The sequence below is a fragment of the Notothenia rossii genome, assembly GCF_949606895.1.
Source record: "Notothenia rossii genome assembly, chromosome: 11".
NCBI lineage: Eukaryota > Metazoa > Chordata > Actinopteri > Perciformes > Nototheniidae > Notothenia > Notothenia rossii.
The window spans coordinates 40,972,589-40,994,608 of record NC_136910.1 but is presented as its reverse complement, the minus strand read 5'-3'; the positions used below and the strand labels follow the sequence as shown (position 1 = coordinate 40,994,608).

Genomic DNA, 22,020 nt, shown 5'->3' with positions numbered 1-22,020 from the left:
AATCTCTCTAATGTTGTCCTGAGAGCAACTATGTATCCTCCTCTTTTTTCACTGAAATAATTCTAAAACACTGAATTAAATGCACACCCAAGTTCAAAAGTACACAGTATATTTCAGACTAAGAAAATGTAATATGAACTATGTTAGCATGCCATAATGACAAATAATGTTCCTATTTCACTACAGCATACTCGACATTCACTCTCTTATTTAACTAACCATATATGAATTCAGTTTCCAATACCAGTACCGGTTATGTAATATTATGGCTTATATTAAAGGATTTGTGCCTCTTTTAGAGACATGAAATTCCTCTGTAAGATATCACTCTCTGTAGCAGTCACTAGTATGGAAAAACATACTGAATTCCAATGTACTGGAAACTCCAGTAACCATTAATGATGTTACATTTTTCCTTAACAGTAACATGACAATAAACTGCTGAAGTCACTACATTATTAGTTACAGTATAATAAATGATTCGTTTTTTTTTTTATTAATACACTTATTGTAGCAAATTCTGCATCGCTTATTAGGTTAATAGCACATTGTAGGCAATTAAAATAAACATGACAACAGTCAGTGATAACTTTGGTTTAATTGTAAGAGCATTCATTACATTGGCTGGTGTCATATACAGTATAATTCCCATGTCCCTTTTTTATACAGAACACATTAAATATTGCAATGGAAAATTTCAAAATGTTTAGCGGACTACAATGAAACAACTATTGCTTGTCCAGTTTGAAAATATATGCAATATTTTTCTTATCATTTTCTCCAAAGTAATTTATGAAGGCACACTAAATGAGAACATCAGATCGAGATTGAAGCTCATGGGAACAGAGTACAAAAAGGAAAGACAATGAACAAGAACAAAAAAATAACAGACTGCATACTTAATTGGAATTGATGCTTGTGTCAAACACGAACAAAAAAAACAAATATAACGTAATACTGTAAAAAATAAAAAAAAAAGGAAGTATTTCATCGTTTAACATAATAAAATATATCTTTCAGTTCATTTATAAGTTAATGCCACATTTACACTGAACAGATTCAGTCTTGTCAGCACTTGTCAGCGAGGGTTGAGCCGCTTTGGAGCCGTGGATCTGGTCGTGTCTTGATCTGTGTTCTGGACAGAGCTGACCTCTCCTGAGCCCCCCTCTCCCCCTAGAAACACAGGTGACAGAATTCATTAATCTCTCAATTCACAAATGACCTGTTTTTCAGAACTTAATTGAGTCAATTTGGTGAGACATTTGACAGCAGAGTGAAGTGTTTTTTTTTTTTAAATGTCAAGATGTATACCTTCTTGAGTGTCAGTCTTGAGCTTGCTGGCAATTTTGGCAAAGAATTTGAGGGTGAGACATGCTCCTGTCTCCCTGTCACAGATGCCACCTTTGCAGTTGCAAGTCTTGCGGCACTCAATTCCGTAGGTCCCATACAGGCAGTCTGAAGAAAAAGAAAACAATAATTTAGACAAGTCTCTGGATCTAATTTACTCCTGTTTATAGACTCATATTCACAGTCAAAATCATAAGGATGAATTACAAGATAAATGAGCAATAGACCCACAAAAATCATTTATATTGTATTATCATTGATGTTTGAACTATAAACTCCTAAGCTTGTCAAATTACATTTCCAATTCCCATTTGAAGCAAGGATGCACAAGTCTGCACATGCACACATACACTGTATTTGGTTATGAGGCAGGGGCTATTCCTTGTGATAATCCAATGAATAGCACCTTAAACACTGTAACACCAAAAGGAGATTTGGTGCAGCAGAGCATCACACACTCAAAACGCAGCAAACAGATGCAGCACCCTGGGCACATTATAATGTCGACAGTACCTTTGCAGATCCCATATTCGTCTCCATAATCGTCCTCATCCTTGTAGAACTCGCAGAATAATCCCGGTCCGCACTTCACCCCGTGCATGCCCGACACGGTGCGGTAACAATGCTCCCCTCTGCCAGCTGCACACACCTGGCAACAGCCGCAGTCATCCAGCACAGTCCGTGCGCAGCGCTGCGTCGCGCCGCACCGCTCCGTGTTGCATCTGTCTGGGCAGTTCACCGCGTACTTGACATTGGTGCTCCAAGCCTCAGCATCCTGCACTATGAATGAAGTCAGCACCGTGATGAGGAGGAGAGACATGGTGCCGGGTGAAGAGCTCCTGGATGGGCTGCTGTGTGTTGGATATCTCGGGGAGAGACGGAGCACCTCTGTGAGACTTGAGTGGAGTGACCCCCGGCTCATCAGGTTGTATGGTTATCAGGGATGAACAACTTTGTTTTGCACATGGCTTTGCCCCTCGTCAATTTCCTCATTCCGGTGTTGTCGTCCTTTTTGCCAGTCAGCTCCCTTTTTTAGAGATCCGGCTTGGATGTGGGATTAACTCTGGACCGCCATCCAGGAATTGAAATCCGTGTGACCTGATGTCATAAGTTATCTTTGGTTTGTTTTTGTGTTGGGACCGACAGAACCCCCCAAACCTCGTGACTGGCTCAGCTTTGAAGAATCACATCTGATGTTAGGATGTTTTTAGTCATAACATCCTTGAAATTATGCTGATAATATTTACCAAGATTAATACAGTTTTGCAAAAATAAAATCATCTTTAGACTCACATAAGAAAAGTGAAATGTTCTTAATGTTGTGTATGTCCAACACCAAAATAAGCAACAATAGTAATAAAAGAATGTGTTGCACACTAGTTTATATCCACTAAGATGCATACAAGTATTTTAATCACATCTTTATAATGTATACAGAAAAACGAAGGAACATGACTGAAAATACAAAACATTGCATTTTATGAGTTCGTAAGAGCTTTCTTTCTTTACTTTATTGTTCTTCGTCTTTTTAACTGATTGTGAATACATTAAACATATTATTGTATTGGGGCATAAAAGTGACAAGGGATTACTATACAACACACTAAAGAACTCTACATGGGTTCTGGTTGTTAATTAAAGGGGGCACATGTATTATTGCCTTTCCAAAAATGTGGGAAACAAGATTAAAAAAAGATTGCTCAAAAATCAAAGCTGCAGCCTGAGACATCCTGACGTTCGGTCATTACTGTGGTTCAAGGTCCAAAAACACAACATGCTACATTTCCCATAATGCAACATCATTATTATGTCCTCAGACTTGACAAAGCTTTCCCCAGAGCCTCAGAAAACATTATGCATTAATTATTTAGTTAGTTGCATGCTGAGTCAACTCATGTCAAGTTAATTTGGTGTACAACAATAGGGGAATTTCTCTTTTATACACATCATTTGAAATAAATGATGTATAAATGTGTATCTATATGACATGGAAAAGTATGGAAGAGGATTAGAGCCACATGAAAAAAATAATTTTGGGATGTGAAAATAATAATATATATTTTTTTTGGGTTCTGAGAAAAAAGTCAGAGTTCTAAGAACATCCCCACATGTTTTTTTTCATGTGGCCCGAGCCTCTTCTGTAGAAAAGCAATGCTTTAAATAGATATGACATCAATAATAATGTCACAAAACAACTTGAACACTTTTCTCACGAGTCTATTTATGGTTAGAAGTCATTATTTTGGGATGCTATCTTAATAATTTTAAATACAAAGTTTTTATTTTTCGATTCAAAGTCATAATGTTCAGATATTAAGTCATTATTTACAATCCATTATACTGATTGACTTACAGGGCCTTTTTCCCCCCATGCATCTCATTGGTGGACAAGGGCTCTCTATAGCACTGTATTCTACTGCTTTAATATTAGAGGTGTATTAATTAAAGACAAAATGTGCTGACTAGAGTATTTGTTTTATTGCCTACATTTTTTTAATGTAATGGTTTCAATCACAACAAATCACATACGAAAAATAATATTATGAAAGCTTGATGATACCCACTCCAATACACAAGGGGGCAGACATCTAACTGTGGTGGCCATCACCGGTTAAGAGTGCAGCAGCCGAAGAAGGAGAAGAAAGAGGAGAAGGTTGATATGATATTCACGTCCAAGGGAGACCTCACCGGGACGGGACAGGTAACGCAAACCAAATGTATGCGGGTGTTTACAGTCAAGGTAGCTAACATGTCCGTGGTGTATTCTTTGTTATATTTATGTTAATATTTTTTAACGACGTTAACGAGCTGCGGGAGTGTTTTGCTGAGAGCTGTCAGACAACAAGCGGAGGGGCTTGGTCGTTTTGACAGCCATGGACCAGACTAGCAACTGCAGTGCAGCCAGCGTTAGCTCAGCTGTCACCGCAGATGCTATAATAAAGATACCGGTGTTTTTCAATGACACGGCGGAGACTGCGTTTTACATGCACACATTAGGCTGTTTATGTCGTTGTAGCGAATAGCTAATGCTACACTCTAACTGTCGGCAGAGATAAAAAACACATAACGGTTCAAAAAGGTTGACAGAATATTCAAGTAGCAAGCCTGATAGCACGACTGGACAACGTTGTTATTGTACAGTTATTATATTATCATGTCGGCTAATGTCATTGCTCACTTTAATGCAAAAGCTAAATGGTGTGTTTTTGTTCACTGCCTCCCACCCCCAGCATCTTAGCATGATTGGTAAGTTGCTGTCAGACATTATGCAGCTCCTATTGTGGTGAATAAACCCATGAATGCTAACATTAGCAACGGTTATGCTAACCATTAATGCATCCATTAACTGCTTTATTGTGGTCAGGGTTGTCGTGGCAACAGCAGCCCACACATCCCTTGGTCCAGTTTGTTCTGGATGACTTTCAAACCCCTGGATCAGATCCAGCAGCCTTATCCTCTGCAATCATAAAGTGAAGCATCATGGTGCAGCTCCTCCTAAATAGCTGAGCATTTCTCTCTTTTGCATATTAAGCCAAGTTATCCTGATTTTATTATTTTATTTTTTTCTATTGGCATGATTTCATTATCAAATCCAGATGAGAGTTAGGAGTTTTTCCTCAGTCCTCTTTCATTTCACATTCAATATCTTGGGGTCTCAGACAGTATGCAGGAGTAAACAAGTGATTAAATCAATGGACACTAGGCTCACTATTTTTTAACATTTATGACATAAAGACAAGCTAATTCAAAAGATGTATCTAATAGAAAAATATCAGGAGGTAACCCGTAAAGCCAAGGTTTAAATTTCATAAACCGTACTTCACTGTCACGGTCTAATATCATGTGTCACCTCAGCTGGCCAGTATCCTTTTTGGAAAAGCAATAACACATGTGATGTGTAGAAACATGTTGATGTGGCTTTGTGTTCTTAAAATCACTGACGTCAACTTTTGGTGCTGCATGCATTCACTATCTAATATTGCTTTTGATGTGTGAATGGTTTTATCATTAGGGTTTCACTAGCCCCCCCTCAAGCCTTAGTGTTTTATTTTTATATCTAACTGGCAAGTTGCTAGCATAGCAATTAACAAGTTATACGAGAGGATCTTTTTTTGTTTAAGTGTATACTGCGAATACTGTGTGATGGACTGATGTCACGAGCTGTATAGTGAATGGTTGATTAAATATAAAGTTAGTTAGGTGGAAAAAAGGAGGAAAACCCATAGACTGTGTTGAGGAACACTCAAGAGGTGTCCTTAAGGTCCATGTCATACAACTAGAGATGGTTGTGCCTTACATCGCTGCTGGTTATTTACTGGTGGTTGCCTGACCCAAAGAGCCCATTGCTATATCAATGCTTGGTGTTATTTTTGGCCAGAGTGGAAACCATATAGCCCCACAGGCCTCAGGCAAGGCAGGACAGATGACGGTGGACTATGGTGGCATGCTCACATGTTTAGCAGCCTGTAGCTAGCATTCTCCCCCTCAGATGACTCCATGTTTACACAAGGAGTTTTATCCTTAGGAGTCTTATCCTTAGGAGTTTTATCCTTAGGAGTCTTATCCTTAGGAGTCTTGGCTATGAAGATTCATACTGTATATGTCCATATCTGGTTTGCCCAGTTTGTTTACCTACAACTTGTGTTTGTGTCTTGACAGGAACAACAACTTATTCATATTTGGGTAATAATAGTAGGCCTACTCACATATATTTATTGATAATGAAGATATAGTTTGGCATCAATTCTTCCTTCTCTTATATCTACAGTTTCAAATTGGTAGGGTGAATGTGCTTGTTAATACCATGGGAATTTAATCCAGCTGATTATCCCATGAAATCACCCACTATGACCTGAATGCTGTCTGTCATGGGGACTTTTAAACTCTATTATAGATTTCATGGTTTTATTGGGTTAAGTTGAGTTCATTTTTGTATTATTCTTTTTTTGTTATAGCTCAAAGATGTTCCAGTGAATATGTACAAATTATCTTGCTGCAAGTAAAGGTTATTACTGATTATATTCTAGATGAATAAATTAATTGTTGGTCTGTTCAATTTCAGAAAAAAAACGAAAAGCTCCATATTTAAGAAGCTGAAAACATAATTTTCTGCAATTTCTCATAAAAAATCACTCAACGATGAATCGATTATCACAATAGTTGGTGAATAGTCTTCTTTGGACCCTCTTATCGATTAATAAACGTATCATTTTCAGCCAAACTGCAGCATCGACTTTCTCTTTATTTGTTTGGAAGGCAGACAGACAGACTGACTGGGGGTCAGGTGGAGCCCAACTGGTCCAATTTAGAGATGATGGCTATGATAACTGCATTGAGAAAAGGAGATAATCATAACGGGAATCAGATTTTAGTCACACATTTGCCAAATCTCTCAAATCAGGTCCAATTCTTTGGCTGGCAATGTTATATTATGAAATGAATACACTCAAATGTTAATAAACCAAAAACCTCCCTTTTTTTTTTAGCATCTTGTGAGACAAAATCCTCCTCATTAGTGTGGGTGTGTTTATTACAGGGTGAGCTGACCTATTTCAGTGATACCCACTGGGCCTATGCCACTAGCCTGGATGTAAGTTCCAACACTGAGGAGAAACCTGACACCTTTACTCTAAATTTACTTGGCAGGAAAACACATTAGGACATTGGCTTTCAGCTGCAAATGTTGCCTGTAAATGTATTAGAGTGGATATAAAGATGCTTTTTATTATGCTAATGATATGTGTGAATTCAACAAATCTGCCTCTTTAAGTCATATCTCCCTCTCTGTTTTCAGGTGTATATACGATTATAGATAATGCTCAGACATGGTGCCTTGTCAGACCCATGTGTTGCTGAAATGGCAGGAGCACTTCAATAGCTCCTGGGCCGCAGAAGACAGTGTACAGACAGCCAGGAGACATGGAGCTGCTTTGCTCTACAACAAGCTCCTCAATAACAAGGAGGTGGTGACCCTGGCCCAACCTGTACATGAACTGGTGGGCCCCCGCCTGCCAGACTTCGAGTGTGAGTCCAGCGCCTCGGCGGAGAAAGAAGAGTACCTGTCATCCCTGCTCCACAGTCAGCGATGGCTGGCTCACCGCATGCTGACGCAGACCTCCTACACCCTGGGCCTCCACCAAAGGCTGGTAGTCCTCCAGAGGATCTACTATGCACTTCACAGCAAATACCATGACAAATTCCACGTGAAGCTACACTCACAGTCCACAGACAATGGCACAGAATGTGGGCAACTTGAGCTGGCCTCAGAGCCCTGCCTGCCGGGGGGGGCGTCCAAAGTCAAGTCGGGTACAGATGTTCTGATAGAGATGGGTGTGAGGACAGGTTTGAGTCTGCTCTTCTCCTTACTGCAGCAGAACTGGAGGTACGCGGCCTCCGTTCACCCGGAGTCGGTGCTTTGCAATGACGTGCTAGCCACGGCGTCCTCTGTGCTGACTTCTCTGCCACCGCTGTCTCTGGCCAATGAGAATAAGATCCCGACAGTGGGGCTGGACTGCCTGGCACAGGTGGCGGATTTCCTGAAGAAGACATCAGTGAGCAGCGGGACCGGGGGGGCGGACCCGACCGGTCGGAGGTTAGCGCTGGAGCTGCTGCTGGGCCTGGCCATGCAGAGAGGCTCTCTGAAGTTCCTGCTGGAGTGGGTGGAAGTAGCTCTGGCTGCTTCTATGCCCTCTTCCTCCTCTACACTGTCTTCCTCCTCCTCCTCACTTAGCTCCCAGCACTCGGCTGGCGTGGGCTTTGATGTCATCCATCAAACGCTTCTACAAATGAAGCAATATTCGGTATGTCTTTACATTTGGACCTTTGTTTTGTTTCTGTTGTTGTGTTGTATTTGTTTTGGTGTGATTGGAGAAATCTTCCTTTTGACTGTATGATCTGTTAACTCTGTTGAGAGAACAGATTGTATTGTTGACACCATTGGAGTCAGCGCTGACATATGTTACATTTTATTGTCTTAACATCACATTATTATTTAGATTTATTAGGTTTCTGAAATGTGATATTTCCAGACCATAACATTGGATAATCTGGAGTAATCGTTCTAGTTTGATTGTATGGGAGATTTTAACTTTGATTAATTTAAACAGCTTTTCTCTAAAAAGGATGAATTATAAATAAGGCAAATTTATAGCAAGTTGAAGAAATGTTGACAGGCGTGTGCAGCTCAACAGAAGTGGTTGTTTCTGCCTATTGGAAATGGTCTATTCGGGTGTTACAGCTGCACAATATGAGACATATGCAAAATCTAGTGGTAAAAAACGTACTTTCCTTTAGTGAACTAATCATTAACTGTACGTAGGTCTGACTTTATCTGCTTTAGGCGCAACATTCAATGACATTTTGATAACATTAAAAAAATATATATATTTTGTGCAGCCCTTCTGATTGTCCTGATTTGCCTTGGTATATTATTGTATTAATAGTAGTAGGTAATTCATGTTATATTACATATTAAATGTCCACACTTACATGCACATATGTGTAACGATAAAGCAGGAAAATAGCTCTTCACTACCCATCCCTGCTGGTTGTGGTCCTTTGTTATTAACCTTCTCATTGAAGCTCTGAGTGATGCCTTATTGTGCAGATAAGATTAAGATTGAGCCAGTCTTCCTGCCCTTCCCCTGTAAGCCTTTTTGATTTATTGTTTAGCAGGGTAATCAGCTTTGCACTTTATCTTGACAAATAATAACAATGTCTGGGTATTGCTAAAAACTTCATGATTGAGTTTTCTCGTCCTAAACAGAATTTAGATAAATGTAGTAGCTTCCCGAGGTATTACACAACATAAAACACACTTAATCGGCATCTGAGGACTAGGATCTAACCTTTTTTTCCTCTCTGTTTTTCTTGATTTCACCCTCTGCCTGATCATGCACTGACTTGTCTCTGAAAGAAAGAATGTGTGCATACAAATGGATAATTAGAGTGTAATAAAACTAATAAACTGTACCTCTTAACCAACATAAAATAAACACACAGTGACTCACATCTTATATTAAAAACACACTTTGATGAGTAAACTAAACTATCTTTTTTTCCAGGGTTTCCGTGGGGACTCCGTCAACACTCAGGTGCTGAAGAAGGACGCAGATGGACTCTGTCAACTCTCCCAGGCAGCTCTCTGCCTGTTTGAGGAGGTAAGAGGGCTTTTCAGATAGGCACTAATAAGAACTGTTATACTTTCTAGTTAATGACTTTATGGACCTCTTCCTCCTCCCTTCTGACAGATCTGTAACCTAGCATCCTACTGCCTGTGCTCCTGCAGCACTGATGCAGCTGCTCCTGGATCAGAGAGTGACACAGTGATGGTGTATGTGTGGGGCAGCAACAGCAGCCATCAGCTGGCAGAGGGAACTCTGGAGAAAATCCTGCTGCCAAAGCTGACACAGGGCTTCAGTGATGCTCAAATGGTATGGATACAGATAGAACAAGTATGTTTTGCATTAAAGGCACATCCAGGGATAGGTATTCAAAATGATCTTGGGCTATACATGCTGTGGTGTGTGGCATTGGTTTATGCTACAAACCTGTCCATATAGCCCTCCGAAGTGGTCTCTACGGACTAGCATGGACGGATATTTCAAGGCATATTTCCATATAGTTTACAATGTCTAACAAGCCTTTTAAGTAATTGTTTTGTCTTATCACCCTCGGTGTACACATCTGTATATTCATTTACTGTTGTGCTGTCTTTGTAATTTTCTTTAAATCATTTATTTATTTTTGGGATTTATTTACTTATTTTTTATTTTATTTCAGAATCAGAATACCTTTATTAGTCCCACAGAGGGGAAATTTGCAGCGTTACAGCAGGAAAGAGCCACAGAAAGCTTAGTGTTGCATATCTTAAATGCGTTAAAAAAGTACTAAGTTATAATATAATAAACAAACAACACAACAATATGCTAAAAAAGTACTAAGTTATAATATAATAAACAATATGCTAAAAAAAGATAAAAAGTTACATAATTTTCAAAAATACAGATCAAAAAAATTATCAAATCTACAAATCAAATCCTGTAGCAGTTCTTAGGATTTAGCAGCCCAGTATATATTACAGTTATTAAAGACTAAGTTATTACATTTGACCTAATTCATGAATTAATTAATATTATTTATTATTTTATTGCATGTGTGGAGAATGTGTTCTGTGTTTGGGATAAGTGGGGAAAAAAGGGGGTACATATCGGTATCATATACCTTCTTGATTGTGTACAAATTCAATAAATATATAACATAAAATAAATAATAGTATTAACCTCTTAATCTGCCACTTTCAATTTGATCTTTAAATATCCTTCCTTCTATCAACTATGTCCTCCTTTTAGATTGAGGCGGGGCAGTACTGTACCTTCTCAGTCTCTGCAGATGGCTCAGTGAAAGCGTGTGGAAAAGGCAGCTATGGCCGTCTGGGCCTTGGAGACTCCAATAACCAGTCCATGCCCAAGAAACTTGTGCTGGAGCCACATAGGAACATGAAGAAGGTGTCCTCCTCCAAGGGCTCTGACGGCCACACTTTGGCCATTACTGCAGAGGGAGAGGTAACAAGTTAAAATGACTGCAGACTGTACCTTTGACTGTTATGCTTCTCTTGTTTTCTTTTAATGAGAAAAATAACATTTCCAAAATATTTCTTTCAGGTATTCAGTTGGGGTGATGGAGAATATGGGAAACTGGGCCATGGAAACAGTGCTACCCAGAAATACCCCAAAATCATACAAGGACCTATGTTTGGCAAAGTAAGCACGGAAATAAAGCTGCTTGTTTGGGAAAAGATGGATGTGGAATTCAAGCCTTTCAGTTTTATTTATTTATCTTTTAAAGCTATGAGATTTAACATAATTTAACATACATTATGGCTTTCTTCCAGGTTGTTGTTTGCGTGTCTGCTGGCTACAGACACAGTGCTGCTGTGACCAATGATGGAGAGCTTTATACATGGGGAGAAGGCGACTTTGGCAGACTTGGTACACGCCCTTTTTCTCAAGTTGTTAGATCTTATTTGTCTCAACTATTTCAATGAAACGCCTCCTCTGGTACATCAGCATCAACCTGTTGTCCTGTGTTTATCCCCTGATCAGGTCACAGTGACAGTCAGAGTCGTAACGTGCCCACTCTAGTGAAGGACATCAGTGGTGTGGGACAGGTGGCCTGTGGCAGCTCTCACACCATCGCTGTGGCGCAGGATGGACGCACTGTGTGGTCCTTCGGAGGAGGGGATAATGGTGTGTTGACAAATGACGCATTTTGATTCAAGCCCACCATAGATAATGTAGTTTGTTGTGAAATTGTGTAAAATTATGCTTTGAGTGAAAGGTATTTATTCCTATTGAAAAGAGGAAATAAAATGAAAATGACACACAATGAAAATAATTTTAGCTGAAAGACAGGATCCTTGATCATATGTGGTAAATCATAATATCAATGTCTTAGGCTAGTGTGTACTAATGCTGGTACATGACTCACCCTTGCAGGTAAACTAGGTCATGGAGACACCAATCGTGTGTATCGCCCAAAGGTCATAGAAGCCCTGCATGGATTCATCATCAGGAAAGTGTGTGCTGGCAGCCAGTCCTCTCTGGCCCTCACCTCTGCAGGACAGGTGAGAGGGAAGATTGTCATATGTTAACTAACCATACATGTAGCTAAGCTTACTAGATTAGTGTTGTAAGAGGTTTGATATGTTTAGCGACAAATAATGAATGTTTATTTGAGTACACTCCGAATGAAAGGATGCAAAACAAAGTGTTTTGCATTAAAGGCACATCCAGTGATAGGTATTCAAAATGATATTGGGCTATACATGCTGTGGTGTGTGGCATTGGTTTATGCTACAAACCTGTCCATATACAAACAAATCTAAACATTAAAAATGCTAATACCTTAAGATAATACAGATAATTATTTATTTGTCCCAAAATGGGAAAATGTGACAGCAGCAAATGTGATAGTACAATAACAAGAAGTGTCCCTAAAAAAAGCAATATTTAATAAATAAATAATGAAACAGCTAAACTTAATGGTGGAATTCATGTTGTTGCCTGTTATCAATATTGTCAATATGGATTATTCAGAGTTAAATAAGGAGATAAAGACAATGCATTTTGATTTCTTTATTTAGGTGTTTGCATGGGGCTGTGGCTCGTGTTTAGGGTCTGGCTCCGCTGAGACCACCTCTCTGAGACCCAGGTTCATAGAAGACCTGAGTATCACCAAGATCATCGATATCTCATGTGGAGACAGCCACTGTCTGGCTCTGACGCACGGTAAGAGACCTTTAACAGTTGAAGGCCATTTGTTCAGATGACGTGTGTAAAGAAAAATGTAACCTTGCTTTCAGAATAAATGTAATTTCGCGTAGGTGTTATCATTTTTCATCAGGGATATCAAAATTGTGAATTTACTCCGGCTGTATTGTTCCTCCTTTCATCAGAGAATGAAGTGTATGCCTGGGGCAACAACACCATGGGCCAGTGTGGGCAAGGCCACACCTCCACACCCATTACCAAACCCAAGAAAGTGCTCGGTCTAGAGGGGGTGTCCATCCAACAAATCACTGCTGGCACCTCTCACAGCCTGGCCTGGACCGCAGTCCCAACAGACAGGTAAACCTAACATACCTAAAACAAATTAAAGATATTTTTCTTTCCCCATACATGTCTAAATTTTTGTATTAGATGTGTTTCCTTTGTATATTTTCCATTCCATAAAAAGATGTGGTCTCACCAAACAACATCTCCATTGAGGATTGTTTCATACTGCTGAAACAATGTTTTTCTCACCCTCTTCTTATTAGTCTTGAGACGTTTGTGCTTGCTCAGCTCTCAAGTGACTTGGTATTTTCCAGGCAACTGGTGGCGTGGCACAGGCCTTTCTGTGTCGACTTGGAAGAGAGCACATTCACTTACCTACGCAACTTCCTAGAGAGTTACTGTGATGGCATCGGGGACGACAATCCCCCTCCCCCTTTCTTATCTAAAAGGTATGAAATTAAATTGATGAAGCACTCTGGTATTAAACCCTGTGACATTAGATTGGGTTTCTTCACTTAACAGACACTCCTAATGTTCTCTCTGTGTATTCCTCAGGGACCACCATCAGTTTATTTTGCTCTGCATGAAGCTGCTCTCTATCCACTTGTCCTTGGCCCATGCTGGGGGCACTGGTGCCATGGTTTTGGGGGCTCAGGGCAGGCCCCTCAGAAACCTGCTCTTCCGGCTCATAGATACTAATATGCCAGACTCTATACAACAGGTACACTAAAAGTCAGCTTGAATTATTTTCACAATTATCGTGAAAAACAATGGTGTTGTCTGCAGGTGCAACAATAAAGATACTGTTTTGTGTCTAAATCAGTGTGAAGTAGGTTGTTAGAGCACATATGTGCTCATTTAATTTAATTGGTTGCTCGCAGTAAATGCTAACCATTGATATCCAACTATCTTTTCCATATTGTGTTAACATTCCCGTCCATCCTCAGGCAGTTCTGAACACGCTGTCCATCGGTGCGTCCCTGCTGCTTCCTCCACTGAGGGAGAGAACAGAGCTGCTCCTCTCTCTCCTTCCTCAGGGCCCTCAGAGCTTAAATGTCCTCTCTAAAGGACAGGTATGTCGAGCCATTGAGTGCTATTTTAATCATTCCCCTAGGTGTTGTTACAGTAGTGCTGGTAATCATAACCGTACAGTATGATGTAAGTTTACATATCAAATTATGCGTTTTATATAGAAGACATACAGTAGGTGTAAATACAGAACACATGATTTACATTAGATTTAATCTGCCTGAAAAAGGCCTTATCTTTTTTCACTTGCTGAATGACTGTCTCATTACATTATCACTCTGATTCAGATGAAGCTAGGGGAACAGTTTGTCCAAATCACAGCACCAACTTGGAGCGTTGCTAGGCAATATAAGATTCCTTGTATGTTGTGAAAATGTGTTGTTGTTGCTTCTCCACAGAGACGCCTGTAGTAACCTTACATTTAAAATGATAAAATACCAAACATTTAACTCTTATTCTTTTCTCTGTATCTTCTAAAGCGTCTGCAGTTAGACATGGTCCTCAGCAGCCTTCAGGATCAGAGCCATGTTGCTTCTCTACTCGGTTACAGCAATTTTGGGGAGGTGACAGCCCTGGGTCCCCCTCTGACCCCCGCTCCGTCGACCCGGCCTCCCTCCTCTTCCAGCTCTGTCGATGCCTACGACCCTCTGCACTTAGCGGAGGTGCTGCTCAGAACTCTGCTCCTCAGTATCGGCTTTTACACGGTACTGAAAAGATGCATTGTGCATACTTGGTTTTGTCTTTCAAATATTGTTGCTGTTTTTCAGAAGGTGTTTTCTCAGTATTGTGGTGCACATTTTTACCATTAAATTAGAGTTGATGTTCCTAATCCTTCGCATGCTTTCTGTGTGTTCATGCAGGAGCGGGCATTTGGAGAGTTGGAGAAAAACAGTGACAAGCAGCTATCAAGTGAAAGCCAGGGACAGACTGATCCTCCCTGTCACTTCCACCAGCTGCTGTCAGGCCTGCACAAACACCTGCTGGGCCATTGCTACATCCAATCAAGCCCTGAGGTACACTCATGTTCAAGTATATTTTACCTGGAGTTCTGTCGTGATATGGTTGCATTAATGTTTTGAATGTTTCCGCTGTTGTGTAGGATGACAGCAGTGTAACGCTGCTCCGTGAGCACCTTTACCTGCTGCTTCCCTGTGCTGCTGAGACACTCAGGAGATCCACCAAACTGCTGAAGGAGAGTTCCCAGGATAGTCAAATAATCAAGAAGCTGCATGGTAGGAATACAAATTGACTTTCCAAAAATATTTTTGCGTGAGCTTTAGGTGCTTTTATTCACAACAATAGGAGGAAAATTACTTCACTGATGTTTTTCTATAATCTATTTTTTTAAATTATATTTAAGGACCAGTAGAAAGACAGTTTCCAACATTTTTACAATATATATGTACACAACAGGTATTATTATTTGTATTTGTAAAATCATTATAATAATAAATGTTATTTATATAGCATCTTTCATACAAGAAGTGCAGCACAAAAAGCTCTACAATAATGGAAATTAGAAAAAGATTTGACATAAAAACCTTTAGAATGCAATAATAATGGAAAATAAAACACACTTGATTAAATAAGATGAAATGGAATGTATTATAAAAAATGGAAAATAAAACCCACTGAAGTTTTCAAACTCTTCTACTTTGTTAATGTCCAGGTCCATAGGTTTTAGAGCAGTTTGATGCTTTGCTTCTATGTGTCTGTTGCCCATCTGAATTTCTCACTTATTTTTATCAGTCGCTCTAACGCCCCTCTCTCGTCTCCACCCTTGTCCCAGTGGTGTTGTTCAACTCAGTGGCTGGCAGCCTGCTGTGCCAGGTCATGTACTCCTTGCTGCTGCTGCCCCTCAGCACAGTGCAGCCCCTCCTCAGCCATTTGCTGGCCTTGTTGGAACAACTCAATGATTTCAACAGGTTCATACCAGAGACCGGCCTCCTGGAGGAACAAGAGCTGAGGATGGAGGCTCAGAAAACATGTTTGGGTCAGTTCACGTCAGATCTACCTCGACCCATAGTTTATTGTTGTTACTAGTGGCTACAGCAGTGTCACATGTACACTGTTGGGAGAAGTACTCAGATCCTTAACTAAAGTAAAAGTACAAATACTATGTTCTTAACATACTCCACTACAAGTAAAAGTCCTGATTTCAAAATGAAACTTAATTAAAAGTACAAAAGTATTAGCAACATAATGAACTTCTGCACAATGGCCCATTTCAGAATAATGTAAAATACAGAAGTATTATCAGGTATTATTTGTTTTTATACATGTTAGAGCATTTCAGTGCTGTAGTTTGTCTTGGAGCGAAATTTATATACTAGAAATAGTTTTTAAATTAGAAGTAAAGTATCACATTATACCATATCAGCACATCATGTGTTTTTATACAGTATGTACAACGTAACTAGTAACTATAAGTGTTAAAACAAATGTAGCAGATTAGAGGTATAAAGTAGCATTAGATAGAAACACTCAAGTAACCAAAAAGGTACTTGAGTACAACACTTGAGTAAATGTACTTTGTTACTTTCTACCACTGCAAATGTATTAAAAAAATGGATACAGGACCTACACTGAAGATTCTTCTTACAGTATAAAATATAAGCAAGCTATACACTGACAAGAGATCTTCCTTACAGATAAAAGTGAAGAGAACTTGTGCCCTGGACAGCCGCAGCAGCCGCAGCAGGAGGAAGAGAAGCAGCAGCAGCAGCAGGAGGAGGAGGAGGGCACGTGGGTCTGGCTGTTGGATCTGGAGCGCTCTGTAGCGTTGGCAGTGGGCCGGTGCCTCGGTGGTATGCTGCAAGGCCCGCCGCCGTCCCTTCAGGAGAAAATGTCAGAGTTCTGGCTATCAAATATCCTCCTCAGGAACGGGCTCGAGATGGACTTTGAACAGCTGGGTAGGAAAACAAACTTCATGCTCTCTCCATGCTTTCATATGAGCCAATGTGTTGGCAGATAGATACCAACTTCATCCCCAGAATATTGTTGCATCAATGTCTCTACATTCTGTTAGGAACTAGATCTTTCTTTGGCTAAGAGCCAATAGAGTAATGCTTTTTTTGTTGTTGTTGTTGTAAGGTTAGGTTTTGTCAGTAATATAGACCAGTGCTTCTCAAACTTCTTTCAGTAATGTACCCCCTTTGAAACATTAAGTACCCCCTGACCAACCCCGAACATTTTTGATCGAAAAAGCCTATACAAATAATTCCAATATAGTGATGTTCCCTCAGTGTGTGATGTATGAACTCCTTCATGCATGCATTACAACAAACTAAGGATATTTTAATTTTATGCATGAACAAAAATAACATAACGAAAAAAAATGTAACTGATTTTTCCAATGAGTTTTTCAACTGAAGTAATATCTGTTTAACAAACCAATGAACAAAATGATATATTATGCAAAACTATAAAATACAATACGCAAATTTGACATGTTTATATGAGGACCCCCTTCGTGGTTCTAGGAATATTTTATATAAAATTGTGTTTTCTATTTAACTTAGTGTACTAAGATTATTTATTAACTTTTTTTCGTTTTTTTTAAATCTCACGTACCCCCTGCAGTACCCCAACGTACCCCTAGGGGTCCGCGTACCCCCATTTGAGAATCACTGATATAGACAATAAACATGGGGATAGAGTAAAACAGATGACAAACAATGGAGTTACCTGGCTAGTCTTTTATTTTGTACACCTTCGACCAAAAAAGACCACTCATGGATGTGTTTTAGGGGGTTTTCCCTATCCTGTAGTGTGTTATACAGTAAAGGGTTGCATGTAAATGGTCTGCAAAGGCTAAAATACCAATGTTCCCTGTACACCTCGCGACTCCCCCCCCCCCCCCCCCCCCCCTTCCCCCCCACCTTGATGGAGACCTTTGATTTAGGATAGTGAAATCCCTGTATAAGACTCACGCTTCTATTGGCTAGCGCTCAAACACATTGTTCTTGATAGGCTAAAAGGTGGGACATCTATAAGCAGTTGACCAATCAAAACAGAGCTGTTTTTCAGCTCACCGATCTGAGCAGACTGGGGAGAAAAGAGGTGCTGCAGCACAGGCAGTATGACAATAAAAAACATTGAACATTAGAGCCTGTGACTGATAGGCTGATAATGAGCACGATAGGGTCCCTTTAACTGAATGCACAATTTTGATATGCAAACACACTCTAATGTACTTAGCTTTCACTGGTTCTCTTTTCCTATGTCCCATGTGATGCTTTGTCCTTTAGACTCGAGCATGGCATGGCTGACGGAGGTGGTCCTGCTGGGCAGCAGTGACGCCCGGCTGGCAGAGCTCAGTCTGAACGAGGAAACCAGGACTTTACTGGAGCTGGCGCTGGGGTCCTCCAGAGGGGCTGCAGGGGGCCTGTGGCAGAATATGGAGGAGTACGCTCACAGCAAAGGTATTTAGACTTCTGCTTGTTTCTTTACGAGTGCATCACGTGTGTTCAAAGTATTTATCAAGGTGAAAGTGGACAAACTAAGTTCATTTAAACTATTGCTTATAGAGAAATGACTAAGTAGTATTATGCATCTGTATTGATGTACCTGATGTGCCAAATGATGCACAATACGTCATTGATTATTATTATTTTAATTATCTTTTGTGATTTTGTTGTAATGAGTTGTGTTGTTTTACTGTGAGTGCAGAGTGGGAGAGCGCAGGATCTTCAGGCGACTGTTTGCTGCAGACCGTCTGTCGCTGCAGTCTTGCTGCTCTGCTGAAACATACTGGGCTGCAGAAAGAGGCCTGTTGGCAGGACAAGTCAGTAGTAACACACATTTAATATTCCCTGATTATTGTGCATGATTCATACCGCTGTGCAGAACAAACCTAATTATAAACTATTTATTCACTCACCCTTGGATAGATACGACCCCTGTGAGATGCTGCTGAACGTCTATGAAACGGTTTATAAAATCAGAAGCTCTCTGTTGGCCCATAAAAACTCTCCAAAGATGTCCCAGGTGCAGACTGCTGCTAAACAGGTACCAAATTTACTAAAACGACTCCACTTAATGTCATTACCAAATATTATGCATGTGCAGATCTTGCTTAAACAAACTCAAACAACCAATCTGACAATATACAGTAGTTTAATATTTGTTCTGTAAATATTATTAACAGTTCCATTGACAAGAGGCTATTCTTTTTCATAAATATTAATTTTGACTCTGATATAATCCCAAAAAAGAGAGAGAGAAAACACAGTGTATTTGAAACGTTTCTGTTTTTGCAGAACACGTCTCCTCAAAGTCCAGATGCAGACAGGCAGGAGCCAGGCCCCTCAGCGGAGCAGGTGGGGAAGGACCCTGAGCAGCAGTCAGTGGGTCACTGCAGCCGGGAGGTGCAGGTGCCCCCCCCCCCCACAGCAAACCACAACCAGGAAGAGGTCACAGAGGAGGACGCCTTTGGCAACAGTCGTATGTACCTGTCAGGTTAGAAAGGCTAGTCTCTATTCCTGCCCTTTCTGCAGCAATGGGAGATTTATGGCTGTATTAAATGCCTTGTTTATTTATGTTTACATTCAAAGCATCTATTGAGATTTTTGAATGAATCTTTAAATGTCCGTCATGTTTTTAAGTTTTTTTTAATCAAAATCCTCAATTTAAATGACGTAATTTATCAGATTAAATGACTTAATATATTTTAAAAATCAAGTATGTTTTAATGGACATAGCAGACTGCAGTGAAACACATTTTTCTTTAAAAAGCCTTTCTTGTTTTTTAAAGGATAAATGCCACCAAAAATGTATTGATGAACAACATTTATTTAAATAATAAAACTTGTTGTGAATTTTGGAAAGGATTACATTGATCTTGATACATGTTTATGACTATTTTACTTGATAATGCTCTGGAGTTATTGGAAACGTTTGGATAACACAAGTCAGAAAAAGTCACGTGCTGAAATACCAGGTTCAAACTCATTTAATATACAAAAAGCTGCTCAGCATTCAAATGTTAATTTCGAATTTTTTATGTCAATGAAAAGAATGACGTTTTAAAAATATTTGCCCATTATTTCACTTAATCTTAATTGCCCAAGGCAGACAGACCCTGATAGGGATAATTAGATTCCCCCCACATACACACAACTCATCATCTTAATAACAACACATCTGACTCTAATGCATCTTACCTGTCTCTGCAGAAGTCCTAGAATCGTTCATGGCCACCCGGGAAGCCATGCAGGTACAGCAGAACGTGACGGTGTACGAGTCCTTCGGCACCTCCACCCTCCCCAGCAGCATGGAGAGCCCCGTCAGCCCGGAGAGGGAGCTGGATCCCAAGCAGCAGAGGGAATCTGAGGAGAGCATGGGATTCCCTGACGCCTGCCATCTGGTGGTGTCCCGTTGCCTCTTCCTGCTGCTCGGGCTCAGGCCTGCTTGTGCGGAGCCCAGTGAAAGAGAGAGTCAGACTATATACCCTGGAGCAAGGTAGAGTTTATATTAGGCAGCATATGTTCTTAGTTCCTCGTTTGAGCTGTTTCTGCACTAACTGTTCCCGTCATTTCAGGAAATCAACAACAGAACTCCTAAAGATGGCTGCTGAAGGCCGGAAACAGGTAAGCCTTGTTCTGTACCAACACTTTGCCCCAGACCTCTTCATCAGTGCTAATGTATTGTCTTTGTCTTACTTAGTCTGACCAATCCAAAAACTCATTGGGATCTTCAAAGAATAAAATGGGTAGGTGGAATATGTTTAAAAGGTAAGTCATACCATACTGTCATGTATAAAAGGAACAGTTTCCTGGAGGAGGAAAATAACAATATATTTTTAATTGTATACCTCATTTTAATTTTCACTATTTTAGGTTTGGATTCTCGTTTTGGTTTTACTTATGTGATATTCTTTTTGTAATACATATTTAATTAGCTTTGATGGAGGGAGACTCTGCTTTCTGTACTTGTTTTGCATATTATAAAACATTTTTACTTGAGCAATATCATTATGATATCTTTTCAGCTGCAACTTGTTTTCTTAGCCTAGAATAAGGACGGAAACAAAGGAGAAACGGCTAAGGCTTTGCAACAATAAGCATGTCACCCAAAAATATCCAACTTCCATATTGTGTAATGATGCTGGAGTTTTCTCACCAAAGATGTTGGCATGTCAAATCTGCATTATTTCCAGAGTCAAGAAACATTTTAGAATTAGTCTCTTATTATAAAATGTCCTGCTCTGCGCCCAACTTGTTATTTTGATATTTTTTGTCAGGGATCAAACATCAACCAAGTATCTTTTAAAAACAGAATTGACACTGAATGAATTACTCTGTACGAGGTGTACAAACACTAACCTTTTTTCATCTTTTATCTCTTCCAGGATTACCTCTGTGTTCCCTTGGTGTCATGAAAGATGCCTGGGATCGCCTGCGGCAGTGCATCAGCCCCACCACCTCAACCCACTATGGCAGCAACACTCTGCCTATTCTCAACCAGGTGTTCCACTTTGTCTGTGGAAGCCTCATCCACATGTCCACCTCCTCACCTACATTGCCGGCTGGACAGACTTGTGGTCAAGCCGATCCCAAATCCATTACTTTTGCCATACTGCAGCAGCAACAGAGGGCGGAGGTAATGAGATTTGATTTATTTGATATGGTATTACAAGCATACAATCAATTATTATTGCTGAGGAATGACAACACTAATTAACTGCTGCAGCTTTGTGTTTATATTATTACAAATCTGTTTAATTGTCCTTATTAGAAGTCAATTCATGTAATGGCAGATTACATTAAGGACTCAAGGGACAATCGTTTTTTTTCAGAAACACATGATTGCACAACTAAATGATGCCTATTTTCAAGTCAGTAGTGCTTCCCTATAAACACATTTTTAATTTGCAGCAAAATAATGGTGAATTCTCTGGGCACATAATGTCGACATGTTGACACCATGGAAACATTATCTATACATAATCAGCCACCATGAGCTCAATATAGGTTGAAATGAGTGAAAGAAAATGCTTTGAAAGTTGTTAACTCACCTTTAATTTTTCCTTTGTTGTGATCAGTTGCGTCTGGAGGCCTTGTGTCAGATGTCCTCCTTCCTGTCGAAG

At 39.9% G+C, this 22,020-nt stretch overlaps 2 protein-coding genes across 2 annotated transcripts; one reads left to right on the top strand and one right to left on the bottom strand.

Annotated features, from left to right (window-relative positions):
• Positions 1 to 579: 579 nt before the first annotated feature.
• Positions 580 to 2,340, bottom strand: esm1 (endothelial cell-specific molecule 1; the record flags this gene model as incomplete). Its single annotated transcript, XM_079656810.1, is given in 5 exon segments — positions 580 to 1,173; positions 1,312 to 1,455; positions 1,861 to 2,225; positions 2,227 to 2,318; positions 2,320 to 2,340. Coding segments are annotated over 5 exon segments (717 nt in total). The 3' UTR covers positions 580 to 1,078.
• Positions 2,341 to 3,962: 1,622 nt separating this feature from the next.
• Positions 3,963 to 22,020, top strand: LOC307025313 (putative E3 ubiquitin-protein ligase HERC1; the record flags this gene model as incomplete). Its single annotated transcript, XM_079659948.1, has 28 exons — positions 3,963 to 4,048; positions 7,142 to 8,147; positions 9,411 to 9,506; positions 9,597 to 9,779; positions 10,698 to 10,910; positions 11,010 to 11,108; positions 11,240 to 11,336; positions 11,451 to 11,594; positions 11,844 to 11,971; positions 12,491 to 12,635; positions 12,803 to 12,974; positions 13,166 to 13,351; positions 13,458 to 13,623; positions 13,850 to 13,975; positions 14,411 to 14,635; positions 14,792 to 14,944; positions 15,031 to 15,163; positions 15,721 to 15,924; positions 16,583 to 16,843; positions 18,182 to 18,355; positions 18,603 to 18,717; positions 18,824 to 18,941; positions 19,193 to 19,391; positions 20,108 to 20,393; positions 20,473 to 20,521; positions 20,598 to 20,643; positions 21,283 to 21,533; positions 21,976 to 22,020. Coding segments are annotated over exons 2-28 (4,989 nt in total), but the record flags the coding sequence as incomplete, so codon positions are not given.